Source organism: Siniperca chuatsi, linkage group LG12 (genome assembly GCF_020085105.1).
Source record: "Siniperca chuatsi isolate FFG_IHB_CAS linkage group LG12, ASM2008510v1, whole genome shotgun sequence".
Lineage (NCBI taxonomy): Eukaryota > Metazoa > Chordata > Actinopteri > Centrarchiformes > Sinipercidae > Siniperca > Siniperca chuatsi.
This window is the reverse complement of record NC_058053.1, coordinates 15,776,661-15,801,791: the sequence shown is the minus strand read 5'-3', so window position 1 is coordinate 15,801,791 and position 25,131 is coordinate 15,776,661. Positions and strand designations below refer to the sequence as shown.

Sequence of the window (25,131 nt, the reverse complement as noted above, 5' to 3'; positions counted from 1 at the left end):
CAGTTTAAAATGCATTATTCAGTTCTTCAGTCTGCTTTTATCTAGCTAAACTAAATGTGGAGTTTCTGCCTAATGTGAAGTGACGCATCCTCCCCCTGAGTGACAGTAATCCTCGGCTCTGGGAAGGGGCGGGAGTGGAGAATAACCAGCATGGGTCCAGAATTTGAGGCGCTCTGAAAGGGATTCAGGCAGATGAAGGAAAAAGAGGCTAATCTTTTTGGTAATTCCAGCTGCCTTAAAACCCTCACTTGCCCTCTCCTCATTTTAACGAGACCCCAAGTTAGGCTCAGGAATGATAGAATTTTGTGGTGTGTTGCATCAGTGTATGTTTAACATAATGCCTTGACTTAGTACTTGCAAGCACGGCAAAGCATGATGGCATGTTTGGTTGAATCTCTGCTGCTGCTGCTGCTGCTGCTGCTTGTTTAGTGTCTGCACTAATGATGTCTGCAAACCCAATACTGTTAGATCTGTCTTCTGATTTATGGCACTCTGACTAACAGTGGGAGGTCCTCACACCAATGGACAGAGCTATGCACTGTCACAACAGGACACTTAATTATTCTTTATGCAAAATCAATATGTTTTGAGGAGTAGGAGGAGGGTAGCTACCTCCATCTCAGCCTCAACCCCTATTGAGTCCAAAGGACATTATTTTCATGGTTGTCCTCTCAGGGCCTACTGTGACAGAATGACTCTGACAGCTGTGGCAGCCCAATCATCGCTTTTCCTTTCATTTGTTGTTGATATTTCTCATCTGCAGCTTGGGAGTTTTGGAGGAAGAAAACAAAGGAGGGAAAAGCCTTGATACTTAATAATTTCATTACTCAGTATTTACTCAGTATCTTGTAAACATAACACTACATTGGATGTTCTTTTAATGAGTGTGGTGCTATGTTAAACACGTCATGTTTTAGTTTAGGTATTTAATTATATTAAAGCTTTTCTAATTATGAAAACACTACTACAAACAAATGCATGGTCACACATCTGTATGTGCTGTAAGTGTAGGCAGGTTATTTGACAGAATTATCAGTAGGTTTGCCTCCCTCCACTGCTCTCTCTTTGTCAGCCTCCCGCTGTAGTTGAGTCACCCTGGGAACCTCTGCAGCACATGACCTGAATCATTATGAGCTTTAGCTGCCACTGACCTCTCTGTCCTACCCTTCCCTTACAGTGCACAGGATACACCTGCTCATGCAAGTCACACACTCACACGACAGCACATGCAAAGATGCTTACATGTGCTGTTAGGTACTTTAAATAGCTGTTTATTTTGCTTTATTGTAACAGGACCCATGGGAGTATGGGACAGGCAGTGAGTGTGGTCTTCACATATGTTTTCAATAACAGCAGCAGGAGGATTCAGCGTGGAAAGTATCTGCCTGCTACTGTAAGCAGTTCTGTAATCTCAGCCTAGGCCTGAGTAGTGTTATCAGAAGAGCCACGTTTTACTTAAAAGTATCCAAAATCATTCCCAGGGTTTTCCACTGCTACTACTTCACATGTGCAAAGTAGAAGTTGTGACTAGTGAAACTGCATCTTCTGAAGTCCATTTTTGGTCTCAAAGAGCCGGTTTGAAAATGTTTTTGGTATCACTTGAAAAATCTATATTTTTATATTTTGCTAAGCCTATTTGCTTATCAGATGAGCACTCGAGGTAGTTGGATTTGCAAAAGTGACCTTTTCCCACTTCTCCATTTTCTTATTCCCTTCTTTAAATCACACAGTCTCTTTCATCTTTGACCTCAATCAGCTTCCTGTGATGTTGCTGAATGTCATAGCGGAAAAACCTCCCGTTGTGAGATGACTGCTCCGTTATCTGTCAAGGTATAACTGAACCACCAGGGGCAACTCAACCAGCTTTGCCGAAGACACAAGACATGACAAAATGGAATCAAATTTTTAAATCCCTGCTTGATATCTGGTCCAACAATGGTAACTCCTCTTCCATTGCACTGCAACCACCACGCCTCCCATATTCAACCAGCCATGATTCCCTTTGTTCTTTCTGTCTATCTGGAGCCTAAAGGCATTGGCAGTCTGTTTACCACCCATGCCACCCACCCACCACACTCCCCCAGGAGAAGTTTGGTGAGCACTGTCCGGCATGGCTTATTGCAAGTGAAGTGGACCATACCAAAATCTCCTGAAGGGCAACAGTAGAGGGAACACAAAGCTACTTTACACCTGACCTTTGTTTTTTCTTGCTGACAGGAGCTTACTAACAAGAAGTGGGGGTTGGGGGTGGGTGTACCCTGGACAAGAAACCCAAGCAGACATGTGTACAGACATTGCTGTCATCTTTATTTAGCCTTCCCCTGTCAGCCGGAGCATGTGGAGGTCAGTGTAGCGATGTGAGCATGCTAGCCCTCATACACATGTAAACAGTAGTAGCATCCTATGAGCCTATGTTCAAACCTAATGAACCGGGACAGAATCCTCCCTGCATGTCTGGCCCGGGACTGAGCCTGCTGAATCAGGAGGCATCGTCTCACTCGGGTATTGGCTGCTCCTATGTAAACTAGATCCAGTGCTTTTATAGAGGTCATAAAAAGGGAGATTGGTGACATTTTCTTGGCACCGTGGATGATGAAAGAAATGTCAGCTGCTGAGCATGATGTTTCCTTAAGACTCTGCAGGGGGAGAGGTCGCATGACATGTATGGAGAGGGATGAGAAATCACGTGTCAGCTGCACGTCAGGGTGAAGAAGTCACAGCTTTTGCTTTGTGTGATTGTGGAGCACAGTCTTGCATTGGCATGCAACTGTGTAACTGGACATTTGCTGATAAATATCGTCAGCTTTTGCAGTATCTGCATTTGTGCACAATTGTCGTGGTTTTTATTGATTGTAGTATTTTAGTTTAGAGTCCAGATGAGAAGGGGAAATAAAAAAGACAGTCTTATAATAAATGAAAATGAATGGTTTCATAAAGTAGAATTAACACAGTAAACTATGTTTTGCCTTCAAATCTTTCTGAGGTGTCGCTTCAATTATCTAAATTAATTTAAATTAACAGCTAGTTTAAGTAAGACGTTTAAGCTAGGGATGGCAATGTTGGTTTGCTGGTCGGTCTGGAACAACTATTGGATGGATTGCCATGAAATTTGATACAGAATTTAATGTTACCCACAGGATGAGTTGTAATAACTTTTGTGATCCCTTAACCTTTCATTTAGTGCCATCATCAGGTAAAAATGTATGTCCAATAATTAAAGCGGCTATGATCAAAATTTTTATATAAACAATGTATCAGTGACAATGTGAAAACATGTTACAATCATAGACTGTATTAAAAAAATGGACATTGTGTTCGTGATGATTTCTGAAGAGCCGTTGTGAAGCTCAAATTGGGCGGCTCCGGTGGTCCAGCTGTCGCCATCTTGGCAGTCTTGACTCTGGCTTATCCAAAAATGGACAAAGAGGTTGAGCTGAGGCGGGCTGAATGAAGCCTGGTTGAGGAAACCACCTTGCTGCAAGCCACCTGATAGGGCACCCACCTGTCACTCAAAGCGGCCACGTCCTTAATTATGCATAGCTTTAAGCCTTAATATAATTTAAATGGGTGAGTCATATAAAAATCCACCCCCCTCACAGCTGTCATGAATTGGGAAATTAGCTATAGAGACCAAAATCATATTTTGTACAAGGCTGTAAACATGTTTATTTCTACTGTAAAGTTGGGCATTTTAACATGGGGCTCTGTGGGGATTGACTCGCTTTTGGAGACAGCTTCAAGTGGCCATTCAAGGAACTGCAGTTTTTGGCACTTCTGCGTTGGCTTCGTTTTTCAGCCCCGGGGGTTGCCACTTCGTTACAATGTGAAAGTGGTCCCTGGTAGTGATGAACCTACAGAAAATGATCACCTGAATCTGCAGCTCCCCTCGGCTTTATGGAGCTTTATAGCAAGTTTCAACTCATTGTTTAGCTGTCCAGCTGCAACTTTACTGTTTTGGTTCACTCTTACCGCTCTCATAGCGTCATCTGCGTTCACAGCAGGAGCAAAAAAGCTCTAAAAATCCACTGTACACTACCTGCTCAGCACCAAACGGACAGACACAGTTAGCGACTAGCTGGTGAACACTGTGGGAGATTTAACTGCTAAAGAGACCAAAAGAGACTTATACTCATCAGGTGATCAGAAGCACACCTCCAAATGAATGATAATGTTGCTCTGTAACTGCTGGATGTGTAAATAAGCAACTGTTTGCTGACAAGTTCGTCATATCAAGTTAAAAGGTGATGATATGTCAATGTTGTGTTCACATCTTCATTTAGCTGCCCCCAAGTGGCCAAAAAAATCAGCTATTGCAGGTTTAAGAGACATTTTGATATCACTGTAGGAAAAGCACAGGTGAAAATAATAAAATTAATGATAGCTGAATTCCATTTAGCTGCTTCAGTTTCAGCACTGTGCACTGTCACGGCTTACTGGGACACTTCAGACAATTAGAACAGAGCCATCATTAATGTTATTAGTAACACCTGTGATCTTCTTAAGTCAAAATGTTGGCTGTAAAAAATGGCTATGGATCAGATGTATCAGGGATGAAATGATCACTATATACACCACTGTCCACATACTTTTGGTCTTGTGCTGTTTTTATAGTTTTAGCTAGGCCCCTTAGTTCCATTTAAGGTAAATCTTAATTCTACAGCAGACGATGATATTTTAGAAAATTGTGTGCTTTCAACTTTGTGATAGTTCTGGAACTGACCCTTCCTTTTTCAACATGACATGCCCCTGTGCACAAAGCGAAGTCCATAAAGAAATGGTCTTCCCAGTTTGGTGTGGAAGAACTTGACAGGCCTGCACAGAGCCCTGATCTCGACCCCATCCAACAACTTTAGGGATGAACTAGAATGCAGTCTGTGAGCCAGGTCTTATCACACAACATCACTAATGCTCTTGTGACTGAATGGGAGCAAATCCCTGCAGCCTGATTCCAGACTCTTGTGGAAAGCCTTCTCAGAAGAGTGGAGGCTGTTATATCAACATATTAGTGCCCATGGTTTTGGAATGAGATGTTTAACGATCACATAATGTTTTAGTGTCCACATACTTTTTTGGGGGAATTTACATGGAAGTTGTGTGTAAGCTGAGCGCCACCTACTGACATTAATTATACTGTATCACATGCTATGTTGCGGCAAAGGTGCGGCTTTCTCGCGGTAGGGTGGGACACTTTAAAGTGCTCACATTGTACTTGTTATTGTATTTGTACTTTCCCATGTAGTGTATGTTACATCACCTGAACATATTTTGGTCAGTAATCAGTCCAGATGACCAGAGTTCAGTTGTGTAAGACGTTGCTTTTATGCAAAGTTTCACCATTACATTGTTGCAATTAGACTATAGAGATTTTAGAGTGAAGACTGTGTCACATAGTGTCCTCTGAGTGCCTCTGGCATGAAGGCAGTCAATCTCTGTGACTTGTGCTTCATTAACGACAGCACTCTTATTGTGGTTGCTGCAGCGGTGTCAAATGGCAGCACCATAACTCCAGTCTGCAACAGCTACATTTAATCAAGCACTGCTTGGCTCTAATCAGCCTCTGCTCTACCATCTCTGCTTGGCTTGTGGTTATTTTACACTGACAGCGGATTTATAAGGCTGGATATGAGAGTGCTCCAGAGAGACAGAAACACTCTTGTCACTGTGTTCAGCTCGGTTTTTTCTGCTGTTCTTGTTCCTGGAGCCTCTACAGAGCACATTTGTCGAAATCGGTGCAGAAAACATGAGACACAGAATTCATTCAGGTGTTGTTTCTCCTGCTGGTTGCAGCAGTCCATTAGGAAGCAATGTGTGTATGGGGAGGGTATCTTTTGGCTGATGGCCTCTTTCCCTCCAGTCTCCTTGTGGCCTCCCTCATCAGTGCCGTCACCATATGGAAACATCTGGTCCTCAGTGGTAGAGGATGCTTTGCATGAGGCAGCCTGGAGAGAGAGAGTGGTGCTACACACAGGAAGGACCAACACAGGGAGGAGCAGTGAGGGTGGGAGGCTTGTTGTGGAAGTGTAAACCCTGTCACTAAGCTGGTAGAGCTTAAGTTTTTATTCTCTAAGCATTCATAGGAACACAGACAGTGTCATTCTTTGCGTTTGAAACACTACATAGATTTACATGCAGGCAAACCCCTTTATTGTTGGATGAAAGGGGATGTCAGCACAGTTCAGCGGTATGAAGGGAATTCTTGTAGTAGCTTGTGCCTTAGCAACTCACTGTCCTTTTGTGCAAAAGTAGAGCGGAAACTGCTTCCTTGAAACATACTCAAACGCAGCCCTGGATCATTATCCAAGCTACTATAAACACACTCATTCTGTAGCTGTGATACGCTCCGTACTGGGGCAAAGCAGTCACGAGGAAGCAGCCAGGCAGAAATTCTCTCGTTGTGCTCGTGACAGAGCTCTGTCTCTCCTTAGGGCGTCTATAACCAAAGGAGTGTTTCCGTGGAAATCCCTGACATTTATTTGACCTTGCATGGGAACGTTTCTCTTGCTCCAGATATGTGGTGGCTTTTTGAGGTTTGTGTGTCGTCACATTGCAAGTATTTGTCAGAAAGTGGGCGGTTAAGTCAGTCTTCAAAGTGTTTGTGTGTACTGTATTAGGGGTGAGTGAGGACAGAGGTAGTCAGGGAGACTCTTAATCCCATTCTGATACTGTATCAGCCTCAAAGGCCTCTGGTCCATCATCTGTGACAGCAATGACACTAAAAACACAGATCAAACAAAGATGGGGTCCAACCCCCTGTAGCTACAAAAGCTTTTTGTGGCCAACTGAGCTATTGAATGCCAGGATGGAAGGAGGGAGGATAGCAGAGGAATTTAGAGTCAGAGAGAGCTAGAGTTGTTGTCTATTTAGGTGGCATTAAGTACCGAGGGGGTTGACAGGTCTACACAGCAAGGCTAATTTATTTCTCAGTGCTCTTATGTGTCAAAGTCCTATCATTGAGGTTTCCTGAAGTTTGTTTGTCCTTTGTTTAAATAAGAATATAAAATGTCACTGGGATTGAATTGCTGAGAACAAAAGTTCATATTAAAAATAGAAATGGTTACTGTCCATGGTCATAAAAACCCAGTTTTATTTTAACCTGAATTCTTTGTTGTTTTTTTCTTCCTGTTCACAGCAAAAGGCCTCAGGCAAGGTGCTGTTTGACCTGGTGTGCTCCCACATGAACCTCATTGAGGGTGACTACTTTGGCTTGGAGTTTCAGAACCATCAAAAGATGGTGGTAAGTGAGGATGAAGCCTCATTTCAGAATTTGTTTTGTTTAAAACCAGCTACTTAATGATGTTTTTTAATCTTTTTTTCCACAGGTTTGGTTAGACCATATCAAGCCCATTATGAAGCAGCTCAGACGTAAGTGTTTCCAAATGGTTTTCTCAAGGCATCTTTTTCTTTGAATGTTTCACTGTTTTATCTGGGGAAAAAGGCTGTTAAATCAGTTAACAGCGATTACACAGTATGATCCATGTGAATCTCACTTCAAGGAGGAAATATGAATTCAGTTTTTGTTTGGACCCATTTTAAAGAGGTGTTGATTCAACTTTATGATTATTTTGGAGGATTCAGTTTGTGGTGCTGTTACATTATGTTGCATTATTTTTTCTTATAATCAATTTATATGAATGAGGGTAGAGTAAATAACAGAAAACAGTCAGTATAACGCATTTCAGCAGCAATTCAGCCTCCTCCAAATGACCATTAAGTTGAATCAACACATTATAACCGTCATGAAGGTTGGATTTATTTCATGGCTGTTGAATGACTGCATTAGTTTTACCTAATAAACAGGCAACTGACTGTATTTTGTGTTGTTACAAAACTCATCTATCCCACACAGGACCGAAGCACACAATCCTGAGGTTTGCTGTGAAGTTCTTTCCTCCAGACCATGCCCAGCTACTGGAGGAGCTAACAAGGTGAACTCCTCTCCACATAATTAAACTCCTTTTATTTCTACATCATGTTTGTCTTCCAGTCGGCATTGAAATGTGCATTTAAATACAGTATGTCAATGCAAATGACTTCAGCTGTGACTGAAAGCGATTGTAAAAGCATAAATGAAGCATGTGCCCCGGTTCCCAAAAGATTTATTCCCTCCTCAGCTACACAATTCACATGTCATGGCTGCCATGTTTCTGATTTAGCCCTCTGGAGAGTAGTGTGGAGCAAATTATTTTCTGGTTTCTGTTTCCTCATTCTGAAGCAGGCTTATGACTTGCATGTTTTCACAGTCAGAGTGTAGAAATAATAGGTGTGCAGAAAGTAAGGTCCCTCCGCCACATCTATTTGTAATAATAATAATAATAAGAATAATCAATAAATAATTCTAAATATGTGAATTATCCAGCACACACCAGACATCTGTCTTTATTATATTGCACTTAATTGTCCCAGGGATATTTGACATTTCACAGCCTGAACATGTTAACTGTCTCACATTGGAAAATAAACAGATACAAGCAATACACACAACGAACATGTGGTTGCACGTAGAGCTGAAACAATTAGTTCGACATAAAATTAATCAGCAACAATTTTTATAATTGATTAATGGTTTAAGTCAAATATCAATAAGAAACTCCAACCTTCTCTGGTTCTAGCTTCTCCAACATTAGGATTTGCTGGTTTTCTCTGTTTTATATGATTGTAAACTGGTTTGGTTTTGTGTTGGTGGGACAAAACACGACATTTGAAGACGTCACCTTGGACTCTGGAAAACTTTGATGGACATATTTCACTTTTTTCTGACATTTATAAACCCAGCAGTTATCAATTAGTCAAAAAAATTATTTGTGGATCAATCCATAATGAAAATAATCGTTCATTGCAGCCCTTGATGCAGGTATACACATTCATGCCCCTACATATATCATCACATATGGAGTACTTACACACATATATACATACATGTAAACATACAGAATAGCTATACATTTAGTGTTCAGCTATATTTTATTCAAGACTGCTGTGGCTGAAGGGACAAACCTGCCAAAGTAGGCCCTCCTCCATTATGAGGTCAGGTAGCCGAAATATGCATTTGGCATCACAGTTTCATCAGGTCCATTGATGAAATTGGTAACACTTCTCATCCACTGAACTCTGACTTTTGGTTGTGCACTGCATCATTCATTTGTATTTTAAACTATTACTTACCGGTAATTTTTATCATTTAAACCCATTATTATACCTTTTATTAAGACTATATTGGTTCTTGCTCTGGCTTGCATCCAAGAGAAGCAGCACTGTAACACAAGACAGTCTGTAAATCTTCACTAAATGACTCAACTTGTTAATTACTGAATCCAAAATGTGCACGTGGCCCAACTTCTTTTGGAAAATCTGTGTAAAATTAAAAGAGCCAAGGTACATTGGATTTTATCAGAAATCTAGTTACAGCAACTCCCTTGGGTGTCCTGTTTGAATTCGGCAGTACATTTGATCGTTTCATTTGATCTTGCTTCAGCGCTGGAAACTGCCACCACATCTACTCTATTGAATCTGTGAAAGCTGTTTGTGTTTGTGTCCAGGTACCTGTTTGCCCTCCAGATCAAACAGGATCTTTCCTGTGGACGTCTGACCTGCAATGACAGCAGTGCCGCGCTGATGGTCTCCCATGTTATCCAGTGTAAGTTCCTCATGGCTGTTTCCTCATCTAGCTCAAGAGACCAAAGCCTCGACTGATCAGATAACTGTCTTTGAAGACACATTATGCTTTTTTTCACACAGAGCTTATCATAAAACATTGTCATATAGCACACTGCACACCATTGCAAATTGATTATCTGTGTGTTGCTATGGATACCTTTCAGTCAGATGCCTGAACATAATCTTGTGGGACTGCTTCAGAACAACCACACGCATCATGGTGCCGTGTCAGGAAATACTGAGCATTTTCATATATATCATCTGAGGCACAGTCTGTTTCCCAAAAGTGATCAAAGACAGCATGCATTATGATGGAGATCAGTTCGATTTTGTGTCTATAGATACAGTAGACATGCAAAAGAGTATAATTTTATCACAGGAATATTAGACAGGAAAATATCTTTTGGAAGAATGGTGTTCATTCCTCTAGTAGAGTTCAGAGACTTGGAGAATCTGTGCCAAGGAGCATTTAAGCTATTCTGGAGGCTTACTAAGCCGTTTAATGTTGGTATTTTTTTCTTTTAATTTGTCACCTATCTTTATTTTGTAGCAGGTATTTCTACGATAACATTAACTTTTTACTTTCTTCTCCCTAACTTATCAGCTGAGATTGGGGACTTTGAGGAGAGCCAGTGCCGGTCACACCTCCTCAACAACAACTACATCCCAGATCAAATGCCCCTGATTGACAAAATCATGGAGTTTCACTCAAAGAATAAGTGAGTATTTAGACCTGGAGTACTGTGTGGTGTGCACACTCTTAAAATAAGGCATTTCTTTGATCCAGTCTCTTAGTTTCTTTTTAGCTCTGTTTATATAGTTCACTGAAGCCACAGCTGAACAACAATTATTCTTTTCACCCATGAACAGGAAAAGTTATTTCAGACCTCTTGCATGTCCCGCAGGGAAGTTTTATTGTACAGGTGACACATTCAGGAAATCAGTCATCGAATTAATGAGTTTTTTCTCAAGAGTACTCTGTGTTGTTCTTTATCGTACATGAACTTAGAAAAGCTAGTCTTTGTAAGTTGTTTTACAGCTTCTGGCCAGAGGTGGATATGAGTTTGTCCACAACAAAAGACTGCATTGAAATCTTACTTCAACCCACCAAATGACACACACAGCTGTTGGCAGCTGGGTTAGTAGGTTAAAAACCCAGATCTAATGTCTTGTGTTTAATGCAGGAGTTTGTGTGAAGTGAAGCTGGTTATTGAACTTTTTTTACCCAGTAATTTTCCTAGTATCAGCCTCTAGTTTAACAGTGGTATGCTGCTGGGAGTATATTACTGGAAATGTTTCAGACCTCCTTCCACCGTCCTCCCTCAAAATGTCATCATCAGTGTACAAATGTTAATACAAGCTTCGCCAAGCTTTGTCTCACGTCTACGTTACAGTGGGCCGTGCCAGAGATAGACACACTGTGAGCGGCTGCTACATGAAAGGAGCTCCATTAGATTTGACTGCTCACTTTGACTTGCTCTTTTTCCACCCAAGGCTTTCTTAGTTGATAACTGTAGCATGGCTGGGTGCCATGCTGAGTTAAATCTCTTATTATGTACCACACACAGGAAACAGGAAGGCTTACCCACTGATAAGAATTAGGAAAGTTAGTTAACGTTTGCAACCCCTCCCCAACCTCCCACCACTGCTCCAAAAACTCAGATAAACATTAGAAACCTGGATCCACTCAGACTTGGTCTTTTCACCGCAATTAGTGAGACACACAGCCGGATGATAAGCCAGGATCTAATTTATTTGTCCAAAATATTTGCTGAAAGGATAATGAATGCTACAGTTTGCACTTCAAGTCAAAGTGTTAAAACCTGTAAATAAGATTAGCCCTTTTAATTTTGTTCTGTCTTAATCCACTCTCCCTACTTCAGTCTCTTTTCCAAAACACATACTACTTTTGTATAATACTAATACATAGATTTGAGGACAAGGTCACTTTTATTCTGTTTATTTTTTCTTAATGTCAAGAAATTAGACCAATAATGAGCTAGTCTATCACTCCTGCCCTTTCTGTGGCTCTAAGCCGCAAACCCAATTATTCTCAGACTTAAATCTTTAAAAAAAACATCAAAAATATATAATTTCTTTTTTAAAAGGCTTAGTAATTTCTTAAAACAACTGGTCACTGTAGTTTACTCAAACATACTTCAATGTCACCCAGTACAGCAGTGTGGCTTATTTGTGTGTTTTTAATAGCTTTTGGACAACAATGAAGGTATACTGTATGACACAAATGGATAGGTTATATTTCTTAGAGCTTTGACGACTCAACAGACAATCTTTTCATGGAATTTGTTGACCATAAGGAAATTATAAAATATCACCAGCCTTATTCTTTAAAGGGGCAATATGTAAGAATTGGCCAGAATTTTAGCTTAAAACATTTCAAAAGTGAACTAACCTTATCAACAGAATGTGAAGAAGTAACAGTTATGATGTCATGTTAAAGACTTCTATGTATTGTGTTGCAGAGATGTCTAGTGAAATTAGCATGCAAACCTGCTATCCCCGGCCCGTCCTGTGTTGTAGTACCACTTGTGCCTCGAGGGGCAATAGTCTGATAGTATAGCTCAGGTAGTTCCAGCTGGGAGATGCTTGCAAACAGCGAGTTTGCTACGTTACACAAGCTCTCTTAGCTTGTGTAAATAAACTCACAAAATTTCAAGAAAGGAAATATTCTTACACCTATTTTCCTTTTCAAACAGAAAAATACAACTTTACACCTTCTGAATTCACATTTCTCTTTCACTGAACTAAAACCAGCTTAATTGCCTTTTAACTCATCTTAAAACACACTTCTTTCAAACACAAAAACAAAATAAAGCTCACCAAAACCATCTTGGTTAGTCTTTAAACTGTTCCAACAATCACCAACTCTGGTTTGGTCGAAATAAATCCTTAATCCATTGGTGAGATGTGAAAAATATTCTGGCTCTACACGCTGTCGCTGTCACTGACGCTGTCGCTGTTGCTGCCTCTCTGATGCCCAACCTCGCTCTCGCTACTCTGACGCTTGATGCCTCTCCTGTTGCCTGCTCGCCAGGCTCTGGTTTTGGTGCTCAGTCAGCTAATAGCACCGTAACTAAGTTAGCTGCACAGCTAACTGAGCTAACTAGCTAATGGCAGTTAGCAGCAGTTATGACCTGATATGTGACATGCTGCCCCCTATTGATTTGGAGTATGAATTCAACAGGTGGTACATATTGCCCCTTTAACTTGTTACTGTTGTGTTTTGTGTTGCTAGAGGTCACACACCAGCAGAATCAGACTATCACTTACTAGAGGTGGCGCGCAGGTTGGAGATGTATGGTATTCGTCTCCACCCTGCCAAGGATCGCGAGGGCACAAGGCTAGGCCTGGCTGTGGCGCACACTGGTGTCCTGGTTATTCAGGTCAGTCACACTAGTTTGTAGGTCAATACCTACTTTGTTTAATGACAGCTGGTGTAAGAAGTTGTATGCATGGTACAGATGTGATTATGAAAACTTCTGGGTTGAATTTTGTGTTTGGTCATTTGTGCTTTAAGTTCACTTCAGTAGAAATGGTTGGTGGTAAAAATTTTATTTTTGAACGCTTGTGGGTTAATTAAATTTTTCACTGCAGGGACACACAAAGATCAACGCCTTCAACTGGTCTAAAGTGCGTAAACTGAGCTTTAAGAGGAAACGTTTCCTAATCAAGTTGAGACCAGATCTAAATGTAAGTTGTGTCCCTGAATCACATTGTGTAAAATACAAAACCCATCACTGTTTGGTGTTGTAAGTTATGTTTTTATGTGTGTGCCAGAGTTCATATCAGGACACTCTGGAGTTTCTGATGGCCAGCAGAGACTGCTGTAAAGTCTTCTGGAAGATCTGTGTCGAATACCATGCCTTCTTCCGCCTCTTTGAAGAACCTAAGCCCAAACCCAAGCCCGTGCTCTTCACACGAGGCTCTTCCTTCAGATTCAGGTAGAGTCACACAGCAGGGTCTCCCCATCACTTAACAGTCTACTACAACTCTCCCAGAATAGCTCATTATTATCCCTCCTGTACCGTCTCTGCAGCGGTCGCACGCAGAAGCAGGTGATTGATTATGTGAGGGAGTCGGAGTTTAAAAAAATTCCATTTGAAAGGTAAAGGCTGCACACACATTTGACATATTTGGTCTAGGCGAGGGTGCTCGGAGTGTATAACACTAACCTTCAACATCCTGTCTGCCAGGAAACACAGTCGGGTCCAACACAACAGCCGCCTGTCGCCATTGCCTTCTCCACGCCACCATGAAGTGCCAACGGAAGTGAGTGTCTCAGCTTTTCAGTGCATCTACAGTAGACAATTAGCCACATGCGGTCACCATGTCACCTTATGGTCATTATAATGTGCTTCCATTTACATAAAGAAAGCCTCAGTGGTAACAGTTATTTTGCATCGAACGTTTCTCACCAAAAACCTTTTTTTATATATATATATTTTAAAACCTGCATTGTTCAACACATTACACATTGTTATAATTGCATGTCATCCTGTGCATAACATTTTGTCATTCGAAAAGAACATAACATATTCATTTTTACTTTTGCCTATTAGGTTTCAAGTGTGTATCAGAGGACAGTACCCAAACTAGGAGACACTTGTGAACGAGATGAAAAATTATTTATTGAGAAACGTTTTAATGCAGATTCAGACTCAATGGCCCTTGTTGTCTGAGGCTCAGATCAGGATCAGATCTTGGCAGTGTGTGCTGCAGGACAGTGCCCGAGAGTGCCAATGTGTATAGTCAAACTCATGTTAAACCACCTGTTTAAGCCCTTTTCAGAGATGGCTTCATACTTCTGGTTGCTGCATCTTTGGTCCTTGGACCCCAGCATACCTACTTGCATGTCTAGTTTGTACCCATGTTTACACCGGCTAGGAGTTTCTTCTTTCCTGCCTTTTGCTTGAGTATTGCTACATTTACTGGCACCTTACCACCACTAACTGTCGATCAGCGAAACTGTCCAACCTCGTGCACATATGCATGTACATGTGCAGCCTCTGCGCATGCTAGTAGAGCACAAGAAACAAACCCACTCCAAAAATTCCACAGGCTACCTTAAAGTCAGACAGAATTAATTAAAAACACCATTGTTAGCATTAATAATCACATTGTCATGAAGAAAAAAGGAATCTTGTGAAAATGCTTTAATTCTTTGCCTCTGTCTCTTTCTGTCAGAGTGGTGCTCCCAGAGTAGACTCTCCTCCTCGGCGTCATTGGAAGGAGTTGGTGTTGGTGAGTGCAGAAGACCCCTCAGCCTCGAGGACAACAAGGGCGAGCCCGTCTCACCAGAGAAACGGCCATGATGACAGAACTGGGTCTGTGTCCAGGACTGAAGAGACAAAAGGCTCAACACGACAGACCCAACCAGAACATCTGAGTACAGGTCCAGCATCTCGGTCTACTAAAGGCAGCAGCTCTTCCATCCCCTACATTGACTGCAGTGATGTAGATAGTGAATGTAACATGGGCAGGGACCAGGTTATAAGATTGAATCACAGTTACAGGGAGCGGGCCAAGCACCGCCTTGGGTCTGGCTCTGGGAGCATAAATGGGGCTCTGCAGGAGCACTCTCTTGGTAGGATGTGGTACAGGGAGTCCCCTTCCTCTTCTAAGCAATCGCTCAACATGAGCCAGGTGTTGGAGAAGTCTCCCAGGCAGTCCTATCAAAAGGTTGACCACAGCACTATGGCAGACATCAGTGCTCATAATAGAGACAGGCATAGCAGCAGCCCTCTCACAGTCCCACATATGGGTTCAAGGAGTGTTGTCACCAGTCCTGCCGTGGACCCCTTCCAACAATCAAGCGCCCTCAATTACTCTGAGCAGAACGGCTACAGCTCTGCTCCCTCTCACTTCAATGAGGGCAGATTCTCCTCCATCCCAAGCCGCTCTCCTTGCTTACAAAAGCCCCACAAAGTGCGTCACCACTCTGACACAGACCCAAACCAGGGAACATCCTCCCCAGGACAAGAATCACGCCCTGTCCTATCTCGGGCTGAACGTATGGCTGCTCTTGAGCGCCGCATGGTGGCAAATGGCCTCTCAGCAGCGGGTAGGTCCAGTGCCAGTCCGGGGCAGAAACGCTTAGGGCAGGCTGGTGTCACACATGTGGGACTGGTTCATATGAATGACTGCTCCACCACCAGTGGTTCAGAATCCAGTGAGTCTGAGGTGGAGACCAACAGGGACAACAGCAGCAGCCCCCTAATGTTTGGTAATCCAGTGGAGGCCAACCCCACTTCCCCTATACCCAGGAACAAGTTTTCTTTTGGCAGCCTCCAACTGGATGAGGAGGCAGATGAGGACGGATGCCATGTCTTTAATGATGAGGATGGCGGACAGATTTTCAGCTGTTAGTGTACAGAGAGCTTCAAACCATCTCCACGGGAGAGTTTAAAGGGTTTAGTTTGGGTCCAGATGGTGTTAGAAAAGCAGTGTTATGTGGGTGACGGATTATTTCTGTCAGAGGACGACTCAAATCTCAACACTCCATGTTCATGGTAGTCTTCTTAAGCACAGCACTACCTACTGTACCAGAAGCACTTTTTGAGCCCAGCATCAGTGTGTCTTTCATTGGGAGGCGTTTCCCTTTTGCGAGATTTCATGAAGGAAGGATTCTGTTCAGGGTTTCCTTGTTTGTTACATGTTTATCTTTTAGCCTCCCAGTTCTTGAATGAACAGGTCCTTGCAGAAATACACAAGTGCCATGTTAGGATTTATAGCTACTGAATAGCTAAAAACTACAGAGAATTAGTGGCTCTGTTCATGTCCATTTTAAACTTGAGAATGATCAAAAGAAAATGTATTATTACAGTTGCACTTTTTCTCACGTTCATGCATTCGTTGGACGTTTAGAACAAAGTCAGATGCCTTATGACTTCCTATCAGGAAATACACATATCATTTCATTGTTGTCTGTAGACATTTCTGTTTTCTATTAGATTGATTAAGGTGGTAAAATTTTATACAGTTTTCTGTATTACACACTTTGTTCTCATTATACGTCTATTGTGGTGTCTTAAAAGACCTGTGGATGTATAATTATGGCAGTAATTGTTGACTTTGTAGGCATTTGTTGGGAATAATCCTGCCGTCTTGTTTGATTTATTGATACTCTTGATGCTGCATCTGGCTTGTGATTGTTGTAAGAGTAGTAAGTTCTGTCTGAAGTGTTTGGTGTCGGAGTGGAAACAAATTAATATACTGCAAATACCACTTTGAACATTTGGCTAGTATTCAATATTGTTTATGTTTACAGTACCTTCTGCTCTTTTGTAACTTGAAACAGAAACGTCCATTTACCTATCATGTTTTATTTACTAAGGTGGTAGGAATCTGCAAGAAATACAACAACAGGAGTAAATATAACCTCACAACACTTTTGTGAATATTGTCTAATACCGTAAAAAGACCAGCAGTGGCTTGGGCAGGCTGAGATGAGGAAACATGTGTGTTGCATTGATAGTTTAGCCACTCCACAACAGTTTATGGCTCTTATGCTTACTATTGACATCTCCCTCTGCACTTGACTCATGCTCAAGTATCTCTTGCAGTAATTTGGTATCAAGCTAAGTCCTCCAACAGCTGTGGTGTCCACAAAATACACTAGTTTCCAAAGATTGCAAAGTTCTCAATCTTCTTAACAAAATGGCACTGCACTTTTATGTTTTTGCCACATTTTCAGTTTTCTTTTGCACTTCTGCCCTCATGTTTATTTATGTTGTTTGAGAAAGTGATGATCTTTATATCACATTTCTGTTCTTTCTTTTCTTTCTTTTTCTTTGTCCAATATAAGCACCTGTCTGTCAGCATGAAACTGTCATATCTTTTCTGTATTTTTTCCCAGCTGTGACTGCATGTAAACCTGTTTTGTCATTCACTACAGTCTGTGTGGTGAAAAGAGGTGAGATTACCAGTATCTGGGTTCCTCTGCAATGATCCAGCTAACGGTTGATTATTCCAGAGCAGATAGAATGTCAGGTTAAGGATGACAGGATCTTGGGAATATGCAGGAAAATAGAAGCAGGTTTTAGTAACTGTGTACGTGTGAAAGGCAGTTTAAGGGCAACACCTCAAAGCACCGAGTCTCTTGGCTCATCCATCACTGTCGACTGGTTTTGCGGTGCTCCCACACATTTTTAGCATTGACGTCATGCAGCATATCCATAGTGAGATTTTGTGATTTTATTTGGATTGATAGCTATTCTTTATTAGCAGAGGTGTTTGGATTTCTAAATTATTTGATATTTCATCATTATCAATGGCTCATTCCCAATTCTTCTGTTATTCAACATCGACATGATTACATTACGACCACAATGGGCACCCCAGTAGTCTAAAGGTTAAGGCGCATACCGCACACCACAATGTCCCCGGACCTTTGTGCATCCCTTGTTTCCTGTCTGCCTTTCTACTATCATCTATCCAATAAAAGCAACAAAAAAAGAAGAAATATAGAATAAACGAAAAATTGAAAACGTGCATGAATGTTTTCGTTTTGTGCAGATTATTGTCACCCAGCACCTGCAAAAAAGTCTTGGCTGTGTTATGTGCCTCCTGATTATTTAATATTATCAATGGCAAAACTTTCAAAGCTGAATGACATAGATTACTACAGCACTATATCTAAAAGAAGATGTTTATTTGGGCGAGTTACTGGATCACTGCAGTGTGAGGGAACCTTCTCTGGTGCACAAAGCTCTCACATAGACCTGGAATGACACTGCCGTACAAAAATTATGTAATTTGGAGCAGATCGAAAATACCTGTCCGTACAATCGAGCATTTAACTCCAACTCCATGTAACGTGTTTGTTCGGCCCAGGTCTGTGGACGAGATTTATGTGAGTTTTTCAACCACTGGTGTCCTTCAGGGTGTGTTTCCAATGCATGCTACACTAAACCAGGAGGGAGGCGTGGTACACATCATGCTGTTCTGCCCTGGCTGCTCTCTGCATGTACTGTTTGTACTGTAATATACAGGTAGTCAGTCACTTCACCGTAATTTCATAATTTTGTGTAACAGACTGGAGAATGTGATGTTAGAGCTAGGAAATCATACAGTATGATTAGGGACTGAATTTTAAAACAGCGTATTAATATACATTATTTTTACAGCTCACTGTGTCACTATTACAAGTAAACTGATGTGAAACTGATTTGTATTCATGGACTGAATAATGTATGTTTCCTCATTACCAACTGACTTTTTCAGTACAGCAATAACAAAAACATGACAAAAGTGTCACAAGGCTGTTTATTCAAAACCTTAACATTTATAAAGATCTGTTTTATATTAAATAGTAGCTAAGGCCTAGATGACTGCATGAATTCACACTTCTTTTACTACACTTTCCCTTCTGTCTCTCCTTCACTCACTCATAGTGTCCCTCCCTCCCTGGCTTTGACCTTTTTATGCTGCTTTTCTCAAGATTTACATTCATTTAACAATGTATATATGTTATTTTAGAGTCAATAAAGATGACCTTTATGAAGTGAGGTTTTCCGAATCTTCTTTTTGAGACCCCAGAAGTTGGTGTCTGGTGCTCATTGTAGATACTAGACTTTTCCCCTTCATTCTCCCTGTAGTTTTGTAGTGTTGATTGGTGAATGTCTGTGTATATTCTGTAGTTTTTTTCCGCTCTCATGTGTAGCAGTGTTGTAGATGTACACTATGGTTTCCACTTCTTCCCTCCATAGAGTTTATATAAATCCTTCCCAGAGTTGTGCTGGTGCGTTGAGCTAGTTGCAACCACGAGTTGCACTGGTGTGTGTGCGTGTAATCACTGTTGTGTTTGTGTCGACACAACACAGGACAACAGAGCGAGGTGGGCAAGTTGCAGCTAAAACATAGTAAGTAAGCTCAGTGAACATCGTCAGTGTAGATGACACTAAGTAAGCTATTCCTCTTGATCATTCTGCAATATGTGCCTCAGCTCGCATACTGATTGATGTGGCACAAAGACTGCCAGAGCTGTCTGGACTGTAGAGTGAGTCATGGCTGATATTTCACTTTCTGCAGGCAGATCCCCCAACAAGACCTCATTATATTTTCCTGTGTGGCTGAGGAAGACTCAAATCTTTGGTCAAACGGTGTTTGCAAATACTTAAGATAGTTTGGTGTAGCTTGCATAGTTTCCCAATGGGTGATGTTTGCCATGTTGTATTATGAATTGGATGCTGGAAAATTTAGTTATCAAAATGACACCAGAGTGTTTTTGGAATTTGACTTTTCTGCCGCAACTAACGATTATTTTCATGATCAATTAATCTTCCGATTGTTTTTCCGATTCATCGATTAAATGTTAAGTCTACAAAATGTCTGAAAATAGTAAATTTTTTACTCTCAAAAAAACATCTTCAGATGTCTTGTTTTGTCCGACCAACAGTCCATAAACCAAAGATATGATATAAAACAGAGAAAAGCAGCAAATCATCACATTTGGGAAGCTGGAACCAGAAAACATTTGGAGCTTTTGCTTAAAAAATGTCGATTTTGTTTTCAAAATAGTTGCTGATTCATTTTCTGTCGCTCGATTATACAACAAATCATCTTCTTTTCTGTGACTTATGATATCCCTGACTTCATATGAATTCTCACAATGTGCCAAACTTTACCCATCTGAAGTAGGTGAATGCAAATGCTAAGAATATTTTTGCCCAGATCCGGTCTCCTGTTGTGTTTTTATGTATATTTGAATCACTCACTTTTTTCCCATTTTCTCCCCTTACTTCGGTTGCTGAATGACCCCGTGCAGGAGTGGTGTCCAACAGCCCGCACCTGTCGGCATCCTCCGGTCACTCCCATGGCATGGTCAATGGTCAGAAGTCACTGGAGCTGTGCAGTCACAGTCCCGACGGCCGACAACCTTCCCCCCTTACCAGCCCGCTGCTCAACGACGCCGGCAGCATTCGCACTGACGATGAAGACGAGGTTCGGAGGAAGGTTTGTGATTTCATGGAGCTTCTGCTTATAAAAAATGACTGTAATCACTCCAATAAGTTACTTAGTTATCGTTTTTTTAGGGTTTTTTTCCAAACGTTTGCTTCAAAGCCACTGTCATATACTCAAAATAGCACTGGACCTAGATTACCTGCCCTAAATAATTCTCCACAGGGACTGAAGCTGAGTATTTTCTTGCAAATCTACTCAGAGAAATAGGTTAGGCATGCAATGAAACTGATGAGGCACCAAACATGAGATGTTCTTGCTCACAGTCTCCTCTCTGTTGTTATGTCTTTGCAGAGGTTCCCAACAGATCGGGCCTACTTCATCGCCAAGGAGCTGCTGACCACCGAAAGGACATATCTGAAGGACCTGGAGGTGGTGACTGTGGTAAGAAAAGCCAAGTCTGCTTGCCAACACGCTGCTCCACTGTTTGTTTTCTCCTGCGCTGTCCTCTGGGGAGAAAACATTGATTATTCCGGTTAGCTGCTCCATTGCAGAGCGCCCGCCAAAACACAGAGTCAGGCAGTGACACAGGATATTTTGGCAGATGCGATTTCATTTTTTATTCATTCCCCACACTCGCACTCTGAAATGCATTTATCTCTCTCACTCAAGGCTGTGAATACTAAACTGTGTTTGTGTTTAAAGAGATGGATGGATTTAGCTGCATGTTCCCTGGGCATTTGACTCCCTATTTTAGTCCATTCCTTTAGATTTCACTGGCATATGGATTTCCATATGCCATTTCATTTGATAATATCTCAAAGGAAATGCAACAGAAAACAGGATTTTAAATGCGCAGCTCCTTCAACAAGGAGAAGGATGTTCTTACGAGGCTGCACTGAAGTGCTGCCGTTGTCTGATTCAGCACACACATGTAGAGAAAATGCATCACTTCTTTTCACTGGCGTTTTTAAGGCTGCAGCTTTTCTCGTCTTGTAATTTTCAGAGAGGCCTTTCACACATCTCATAAATGTTTGGGTTGGCTCGTGTCCTCGTTCTTTTCTCAGCTGTGTGTGTGCCGTCTCTCTTATACCCTCTCTTCCCTTGGTTGGTGCTGCTGTTTGGGGTGAAGTCATCTGAACAACAGCTGGCGCTTCTTCTCAATCCCTTCTAGAAACACTCACTTTTCCCAAAACCCATTTCCCCTTTCCCATCACGTCAGCGAAATCAAACTATTTTCTGTCCGCTGTGGCCAAACACACAACATGCGACGTTTGACTTCAGTCTGACTTAATGGAACAATAGTGTTAAGAATGATTGGCTATTGATTCCTCCAATCATGCTCAGGCAATTAAAGGATTCACAAGACTGAAGTGCAACAGCAGAAAACACAGATAAAGGTGGTAGTATCCTGGGAAAAATCTGCATTAACAGCATTGATCATTGCCACTCCTATGATCTTGAGCAGTCTCACTGAACCAACTCTTAACAAGACTTGAGTCACCTGATGTCAAGGAGGAATAACCATTGCACTGCAGTTTAATACTTGATTTGTCTTTTTTTATTAAACTTTTATAGTTGTTTCATACCTGTTAACATCCAAGTGATACATGGTTGCTTTATCTATTCTGAACCAGAAAGTGGTCTCCAATCTCTGGAAAATACCTCTGGTATCGCTCTTGGTAGTTGTGGTATCATAGTGTCCCTTTCCCTTCAAAAAGGTTCAAGACTCTCAAATTAATCATATATGCAAGGATTTAATCTCTACCTTCTAAAGTTACTTGAGAGACATTCTGGATATTCCCCACGCAAAGTGGGGATGCCATGGAAACTCCAGACCACCAGGGCACCCCCCTCCGCTCAAAAATGTGTTTTGCTTATTTGTACTTCACATGAATTTTTGACCTTCACTGTGCAGAATGATGTATGTGCAGAGTCTTACACTAGACGGCTGTTTTCACATTAAGCTGGTGGAAAGTTTAGTCTAGACATGCATGTATGACCATGATTTTGGGACACCAGAATTAGTTTGGCAGCCAATCATAGTCCAGTATGCAACTTAAACAAGTGTGATTGGGCAACTTGAAACCTCCCATGCACATACACTGAGAATTTACTTTTCAGTGAAGTAGGAGACATCACGCATCTAGTAGTTAAACTTTTGAAATGAAAAATATTTGCATATACATATATTCTGGATTTTTCAATGAGGGACAAGGAGCAGATGTAATTTTAATAATTATCACCTCTGAGTTTTTATATGTCTTAAAACATGTCTGCAGGGGGTCCTTAATGTAAACAAAAATAATATCTTGCTTTTTACTACGTTTTATTGCTTGAACTCTGATGCATGTGTGTATTTGTGAACTCAGTCTTTCCAGAGTGCTGTAGGACAAGATGAGGCGACTCCAGACTCTCTGAAGAACACCGTCTTCTCCACCTTCGAGCCGCTGCACAAGTTCCACACAGGTTTTCTCAGGGAGGTGGAGCAGAGGCTGGCCCTGTGGTGAGGATCATTTCACTTCCAGACTCGCTCCAAAAATCCCTGCAGGGTCAAGAACAAGTCCAGTGATGTGGTGCTTTGGTTTTAGTCCAATTTATCACAACTTCTACCCCTATTTTGAATAAATATTATTTAATTTATTGGCATTTAGTCTGACAGGGCGACCCAGTCCCTATAGATGACCCGAGGAGCTATCGTCTCCATGGCAACAATCGTGCTGCACCACGGCTCGGCCTTTTCTTGCCTGTGGGTTTCTGCTGTCTGATCTCTTTAATGATGTTGTGCTTTATCTAACGCACACTGAACCACACACACACGCAGACAGTGATGCATAAAGGCTGTCAGCCTGTTTGAATTAACAACCATTAACTGCAGACATAAAGTATTTTTATTTCAAAGCCCATTTTGGCTTGTCATCATTAGAACTCCAAATTAAAGCTTAAAGTGATATAATAGTCAACTCTGCTGATAAGAACTGCATTCGGATGTGTATGCAAATGATCTAGCACTACATGTGTCTCTTTTTTAGTTTTGCATATTCAAATATTATAGTAGCGATGTACCTTTTGTCGTTGTGACCATGATTAGAAAGCGGCCTGTCGTAGATTGGGAAGGATGTGTTTTACAAACTGGATATGTTTCCCTAAAGTGACTGCTAAAATGCTGAACCAAATAAATAAATATTCTGAATGAATTCAGTTATGGCAGCCTATTACTCCTGCACCTTATATGGAGAAAGTCATGCTCAAGGGAGACACCTGCTGGTGGATCTCTTTCTCAAAGTTTAAAGAGCCCTGTCCAACTTCATTGGAATTTTTCTTGCATAAGGTGAAACTCTTCGGAGTAGTCAATTACTAAACTGTCTACAATGGTCTCCGTAATGTTTTAGAGATAAAAACTTGCCGCTGTTTATCTGTTTTAGGGAAGGACGCTCCAATGCTCACATAAAAGGAGACTACCAGCGCATTGGAGATGTCATGCTGAAGAACCTTCAAGGCTTGAAGGTGAGGCACCACTCTATGTCAAATTCTTACATATCTGTAAATACAGTAATGAATGAATACTCATTTAAGTGTGCCATATTCCAACTATGTCCGTAGCCCCTGACAGCAAACCTGCATAGGCAATCTGAAGTTCTGTTGGAGCTGGAGAAGGTGTGCCGGGCATCCCGTAGGTTAGAGGGTCTCTGCAGGGACTTTGAGCTGCAAAAGGTCTGCTACGTCCCCCTCAGTGTCTTCGTACTGCGGCCTCTGCACCGTCTCAGTCACTACAAGCAGATCCTGGAACGCCTGTGCAAACACTACCCAGCTACTCATGTGGATTTCAGGGACTGCAGAGGTACTACGCTCAGGCCAGTGTTTATAGAGGCACATTTAGGTCTTCTGGTTCTGTAGAACAGTCTATCTCCATTCATCTCTTATTTTGGTTGGTCTGTAGCTGCTCTGGCAGATGTGTCTGAGGTGGTGGAGCAGCTCCAGGGAAGCCTAATCAAGATGGAGAACTTCCAGAAGCTGCTGGAGCTGAAGAAGGATTTGATCGGCGTTGACAATCTTGTTGTTCCTGGTCGGGTGAGTTTAATGCTTGAAACGAATGGACTGGCAAAGATTTTAATTCTCTATCTGACTTCCAAACATCTACTGACACCCTGTATAGTATGTCTCTAATAAATTATGCATGTTTTTTTTTGTTTTGTTTCCTCTTTCTCAGGAGTTCATCAGGTTAGGCTGCCTCAGCAAACTGTCTGGAAAAGGCCTACAGCAACGAATGTTTTTCCTGGTAACACCCACTTTCTGAGATTAGGTCATATCACTAATTATTTAGTCGAGTGATCTCAGTGGAAAAATAATTATGCTTTTATCCTTTCCAGCTATACATGACTCAGATGGTGTTGGCAGATGTTGTGCAACTATAAAAGTTATTTTTGTGAAAAATAGCACATGTTGCTGAGAATGTAGACAGTCTGTTTTACACAAGTGTTTGGATTTGTTGGAAATATAACTTTGATAAACAAGGCATTCAAAAATGTAAACTGTGTATGTATGATGGAGCTTTAG

General features: G+C 41.5%; 1 protein-coding gene across 3 annotated transcripts in view; it reads left to right on the top strand.

Moving 5' to 3' along the window:
• Positions 1 to 25,131, top strand: part of LOC122885613 (FERM, ARHGEF and pleckstrin domain-containing protein 1-like) — a 58,740-nt gene that overhangs the window by 26,108 nt on the left and 7,501 nt on the right. For all 3 annotated transcript variants that reach the window (XM_044216928.1, XM_044216926.1, XM_044216927.1), the window contains 18 exons: positions 7,130 to 7,234; positions 7,320 to 7,362; positions 7,847 to 7,925; positions 9,537 to 9,634; positions 10,259 to 10,373; positions 12,911 to 13,058; positions 13,270 to 13,365; positions 13,453 to 13,616; positions 13,712 to 13,780; positions 13,869 to 13,944; positions 14,860 to 15,067; positions 20,441 to 20,628; positions 20,929 to 21,018; positions 22,947 to 23,080; positions 24,000 to 24,081; positions 24,178 to 24,415; positions 24,515 to 24,645; positions 24,785 to 24,853. In XM_044216928.1, coding sequence (XP_044072863.1) covers positions 7,130 to 7,234; positions 7,320 to 7,362; positions 7,847 to 7,925; positions 9,537 to 9,634; positions 10,259 to 10,373; positions 12,911 to 13,058; positions 13,270 to 13,365; positions 13,453 to 13,616; positions 13,712 to 13,780; positions 13,869 to 13,944; positions 14,860 to 15,067; positions 20,441 to 20,628; positions 20,929 to 21,018; positions 22,947 to 23,080; positions 24,000 to 24,081; positions 24,178 to 24,415; positions 24,515 to 24,645; positions 24,785 to 24,853 — 2,133 coding nt within the window. The remainder of the gene's footprint in view (positions 1 to 7,129; positions 7,235 to 7,319; positions 7,363 to 7,846; positions 7,926 to 9,536; positions 9,635 to 10,258; positions 10,374 to 12,910; positions 13,059 to 13,269; positions 13,366 to 13,452; positions 13,617 to 13,711; positions 13,781 to 13,868; positions 13,945 to 14,859; positions 15,068 to 20,440; positions 20,629 to 20,928; positions 21,019 to 22,946; positions 23,081 to 23,999; positions 24,082 to 24,177; positions 24,416 to 24,514; positions 24,646 to 24,784; positions 24,854 to 25,131) is intronic.